At 33.6% G+C, this 5729-nt stretch overlaps 1 protein-coding gene across 6 annotated transcripts; it reads left to right on the top strand.

Annotated features, from left to right (window-relative positions):
- Window positions 1–1621: 1621 nt before the first annotated feature.
- LOC123888791 lies at window positions 1622–4664 on the top strand. Of its 6 annotated transcripts, XM_045937957.1 has the most exons (7): window positions 1622–1738; window positions 1789–2041; window positions 2398–2655; window positions 2745–2903; window positions 3254–3641; window positions 3737–3751; window positions 3924–4664. In XM_045937957.1, exons 2-7 carry the CDS (start codon window positions 1839–1841, stop codon window positions 4080–4082), a joined length of 1182 nt encoding a protein of 393 aa, XP_045793913.1. In that variant the 5' UTR covers window positions 1622–1738; window positions 1789–1838; the 3' UTR covers window positions 4083–4664. The 6 variants fall into 6 exon arrangements, with proteins under 6 accessions (XP_045793913.1, XP_045793912.1, XP_045793914.1 ...); XM_045937956.1 differs by having other exon boundaries at window positions 1631–2041; XM_045937960.1 differs by having other exon boundaries at window positions 1633–2041; window positions 3737–3746; window positions 3924–4044.
- The last annotated feature ends 1065 nt before the right edge of the window (window positions 4665–5729 follow it).

The raw sequence follows: 5729 nt of genomic DNA, 5'->3' as shown, positions 1-5729 counted from the left end.
CGAAAAGAAGATGGACTTGGATTTCCTGCTGTTACAACAAGATGTTGTAACAAATCAGGACCGTTTGATTTAATTCAATGGTCAAGATCAAAAGGCTGATGTGTAATTTGGACCGTTTGATTTCATATCAATGGTTGTTATTGATTACAGTGTGAAACTGAGGTAGATTGGGCTTGGCCCAATTTGGTTAGTTAAACGGGTGGTGATGGTGTGTGGAAGTTGAAAAGGATGGCGTGAATAGCAGTATATCTAAATAAGCTAAGCTCACGGGGACTCATTTTAAATATCATCCTTAAACTTCTTTCTCTCGTTAAATTAATTTCGATTTCCTCTTTGTATAAGTAGAATTTATATATTTTATATTTAAAACAGTAAAGTTTTGTTATTATTAAATAAGTGTTTGGTTTGGTGGTGGTGAGAATTGAGTTTGACATAATTGATTTTGAGAGAATTGATTTTAATGAAAAGTGAGTTAAAGGTAAATTAATTTATGTTTGGATACATGTATGTAAAATTGATTCTTATAAATGTAGGTTTGTTTGGATGATTTGAATCAAAATTTCTTTTAGATGTCTAATTACCAAAATGAGTTTTAGTTTAGTTATATTTATTTTTTTTATTTAGTTATTTTGATTTTGTAACCTATAAAATAAATAGCAATTTTTTGGCAATAGCAATTTTTGTCAAAATAAAATAAGCATTCTAGACAAAAAAAAACATATTTTTAAAAATTAAAATAAGGACAAAAAAAGAAAAAGAAACTATTCAACAAAATCTCTAATTCAGCCAAAGTGTAGCTCTTCAATTGATTATCAGTTAAAACTAAATTTGTAAATTGAATATTGAATATGATATATAATTAATAAAAGAGGAGGGATATATTGACTCAAAAAGTAACTTTTTATAGTTACTCTCAATCTTAGCCTTTCAATTTAATATCAAAAAAGAAAAAAAAAATGTGGTATGTCTAAAAAAGTGTGTATTTATTTTTTTGGAAAGCTAAAAAATGTGCATTTAAATCATGTTGATTAATTGATGGTTACAAAAATTTATCAAATTACTTGATGTGGCTCAGTGGTAAGTATAAAAAAAAGAGTAACTAAAAGGTCATGAGTTCGAATCCTTGTGAGTATTTTTTTAACATTTAATATGAATTTTAGAGTTAAGATTGAGTTAAGCCTTTGATTGGTTTGAGAGAAATAGAGAAGAGATAGATAGAGAAGAGAGAAAGAGAAGAGAAGATGGACATTTCTCTTGTTTGGAAAGGAGAGAAATTGAGAAGAGAGAAGAATATTTGGTGGGTCCCACCCACTTTTCCAATCATCCCACAAGTGAGAAGAAAGAGGAGAGAACGTGAGTTTTTCAATGAATTTTCATTATTGTCCTTTTTGTCCTTTTCAAATTGTTCTTTTATTTTTTTATGAATTCTTTTTAGTTAGGGATATTTTGGTACTTTCAAAAATAAGAAACACTTCTTTCTTCTCTATTTCTTCTATCTTTCTTTTATACCAATTAACACATCAAATCTACTCTATCTCTCAGCTATTTCTCTCTTCTTATATTCTCTCTCACCTATTTCTCTGTTCTCACTTTCTTCTCACAACCAAACACACCATAAATTAGGGTGACTTATATTATATATATAAAGATAAAGATATTCGGCGCCGTGCTCACCACCGCCGAACCTTTGTTAACCCAACGCCGAACCCTCCACCATTATTCGGCGCCGCGCTCACCACTTCTCAACCATTATTCGGCGCCGCGCTCACCATTGTTAACCCAACACCTCTTCTCCACCATTCTTATCCCCTCACCACCGCCAAACCATTGTTCTTAACATGGAGTCGGAGGAATTTGCAGCCCTGAATCATCATGGCTTTCGATGTTTCATTAAGAAGAATTATCTTAGTTTTGAGGATCATAGGACTGATGAAGACGAGGAGAAGGAGTTTCGTGAAATAATGTATTGGGATGAGGAAACAATGATTCGTCCTGGTGTACATTTATCATCTGACACCATTGATATCGGAGACTCACTCTGGTAAGTACCCAACGTTTTAGTTCTAGTCTCAATAAGAATACTAGTTTCTTTTTTTACTGTTCGTATCATTTGAATATACCACACCAATTCATTATGTATGGATGATGAGATTCCATTGATACAGAGCCAATGATTCTATTAGTGCATGTGTGCTTGCATTTCATTAATTATATAGTTATTATATAGTTAGAGGCCAATCAAAGTTCGATCGCAAAATTATTGAAAATGACAAAAAGATATTGGAACATCTCTTTGGAAGAGATGCTGAAAGCTGGAGTTCGTTCATTGTGCCGTTTATATTTTCTTAATTTTGATGTTTTTTCCTCCTCATCCATGTGTCACTTGCACATTTGCAGGACTTACAATTATTCGAGAAAAGGGACAAAGTTGGAAATGTCCTTTAGACTTGATCAGAGTAATAAGCTGACAACAATTGCTGATGTTCTAGTTACAGTAGTTCACCAACATGATCCTTCAATATTGCTTGTCTTAAGTAAAGAGGTTACTAAAGGTGGTAGTATTAGATGTAATCATCCACAAGTTTGTCAAACTACAAACGGATTTATGGATAGTTCTGGGGCTGTTTGTATCCGGCTTCAGATTCAGTTCAGACCGTAAGTTGAGATATAATTTTGACATATCACTAGCAGTAAATTTTTTTTATTCCGCGTTTTCTTATGATTGTTTTTTTATTTATTTACAGCAATAAGCCTACTATTCATTCTTTCCATCGACATTTTAGACTGCAATTATACTGGTTTAAGAAGAAAATGATTGACAAAGTATTTTCTGAAGTGACAAAGTCTTTAACCACCACATATGACCAGTGCAAGAAGGGTGTATCTGATTCTAGATGGAAAAGGTATCTAATATATTTATACTTTTATGAATATTTTTGAACTGTCTTTAGTTTGACTTGTTGTGTTCTAAAGTTGGAGAGTGAAAGAAATGGTAGGGGAGCGAGAGAGAGACAATGATTGAAGCCCGGAGTGAATGAAAATGGAAGGGCAACTAACCTTAATCTTAAGGGGTGTTTGTCACTTTAGATAAAATTTAAGGGTGGTTAGTGTCTAATTGAAAACTATAGGGGGTTTTGGTGCTTTTTAAGAAAACCTCAAGGGAGGTGAGTATAATTTCCCCTTGTAATTGTTTGTGTGAGTCATGTTTTTTAATTGTGTGTGGGTCATGCTGAAATCATTGTGATATGTGCAGATATTTGGTAGAGGCTAGTAAGGACTTTTCCCTGAACAAAGATATATTCTGGAAGGGCTTATTGGATCGTTGTAAAGGGGACTATTTTCTGGTAGACATTGTTAATTCTGGTTCTAAACTGTTACTCAACAAGGAACCCCCACAGCTAATCAAAGCTGGTAAAGATGATTTTCACTTAATTGGTAGTTTTGATGATTTGCTAAGTCACACTTTACGACTGGACTACTTGACTATACACCAGTTAGATGCTGAGAATTTAACCATTGAAGGTGTAAGGGAATTTGAGGATTGTCTGTTAAAGAATGGCAGATTTGTTTTCCAATGTTTTTTCATCAACCATAAATTCAAGCAAAGCTTTAAGCAGTATCTGGAACATACTAATCCTGATCTAAAAATGGATGAAGGTAAAAAAATAAGAAACTGGAGCAGATCTGCACTCGGTAACATTAATCTCACAAGACTGTTGTATTCTTTCATTAGAGACTACTAGAATGTCTGGTTTATACTCATTTATTTTTCCTTCTTAAGTCTCTAGATTTCTTGTAATTATACCTTTGTTATGAAGTCAGCATGTTAGATGCCATTATCACTTCTATTTAGTGATAAACCAAATCGTAAACAAGGATCTGATGCAAAGATTGTAACGGCAGTACCTTCTCTTTTATTGCAGGAACCTTCTCAGCCCATGCAAAATGTGATTTTTGTGAGTACCGATCCCAAAAGTAGCACAACTGAGACATCAAATGAAGTCCTAAATAATAGAACCAGTCTGTCCGGCAATGCTGAGATAACAGCAGAGCAGAGAGCCCGTATGTATGGAAGCAAATAGGTTGAAGGCACTAGAAAGGCGTGCATACCACAGTATTCCTAGCTTTGATATTCATTGTAAATGAAAATATTATCATTCTCTCTACTTGTTTAGTTTACTCTAAATCCCGTGATTTAATAGTTGACTGAAGGTGGTCTGGCAGGCAGATATGAGTATTTTATATGATACATTGCGATCTTGAAGATTGGCATGTTTCGAAAGTAAATTGGTTGGTGTTAGTTGATTAGCTTCATTTTCTGAGTTTAAATATGGCTTATTTGATCACTTGTTCGAGCACTTTTATCCAAATATGGCTGGCTTATTTAGATGGCATGATAGTGAAAGTGTCAACCACTTGAAGTTGAATGAAAACTGAGGGAACCATAAGCCATACTGCACCTACATTACACATTGCATAATAATACAAACAGTTGACCCTCCACTTAAGTTAGGGTTCGTTTGGATTAGCTTTTTCAAGATAGTTTATGAGAAAACAGCTAAATTCAAAATAGTTTATGAGAAAACAACTAAATTCAAACAAGCCCTTATTGTGTTATTTCTTGTAAAATTTGTTAAATGAATAAATTTATTTTATTAAAGCTATTGCCCCGTGTATATTTTTAAATAAATTTCTTTTTCCGGGTCAAGTAACCTTGGTGGCTGAAATTCCACATTTTTCAAGTTGAAAAAAATTAATTGTTCATGATTTAAACCCCGACTCCACTTTATATCGTAGATTTGCTCAACTTCTTTGGTATTATTAGATTGGGTGGTTCATATGTTTTTCATAAGAAATAGGTTTATTTATCAAGTAACATTTACAAGATTATTAAACAGTTATATTTGTTGACATTTAAATTTCTTTGTATTTTTAAGAAGAAAATTAGAATTCCTTATATAGTCAAGTCACTAAATTTGATCTAATCATTAATTTGATCTCAGCTCTATTGTAAACCAAAGAATTCCTATAGAGTTCGTAGAATTAATGTCCTCATAATATGGGTGATGTTTATAGAACACCAACCGTACGCGCGTTGTTATAGTTTTTTGTATAATAATAATTTGTGTATGTGGCGGGATCTACGGTGCATAAGTGACTTAAGTCTTGCATGATGCAAGACTTCTTTCTTCCGTTGGATTAAAATAATACACAAGATGTTATCATGTGCTCTTTGTATTAAATATATTATTAATTAATTTTTTGTTTCGTCATTATCAAAAAAGAAAAACAAATTCTCTCTCCTCGCCTTACACAATTGCCTTTCTTCTTCCTCTCTTTTCTCACCATGACCGCCGGCGCCCACCTTAATCTTATCACAGGCGTCATTTGGTCATGTTTGGCCATGAAATCACCCATACTTATTATCTCTCTTCGTCTTCCTCCTCTGAAAAATCAGTCAAATAAATGTCAGATCACATAGATTTTAGAAACCTCAACCGCCACTATCTCTTATTTTCCGGCCACAGTTGGCCACATATGGAGAAACCGGACCGAGCATTTTCTTCCTCTTGACATCTCCAACAAAACTCCTAAATTTATTTTATGATCGGAGAACTTTTATTGGCGACCACCACGTTGAAAATCGTCTCCGCCGTGCCGGAATCTCCATTTCTCATTGCTCACCATATGGGGTTCCTCTATCATCGTTTTCTCTCCTCTGTGTGCCA

Source organism: Trifolium pratense, linkage group LG6 (assembly GCF_020283565.1).
Source record: "Trifolium pratense cultivar HEN17-A07 linkage group LG6, ARS_RC_1.1, whole genome shotgun sequence".
Taxonomy (NCBI): Eukaryota; Viridiplantae; Streptophyta; class Magnoliopsida; order Fabales; family Fabaceae; genus Trifolium; species Trifolium pratense.
Note: the sequence above shows the minus strand (reverse complement) of the source record. Positions and strands in the feature narration are given on the sequence as shown.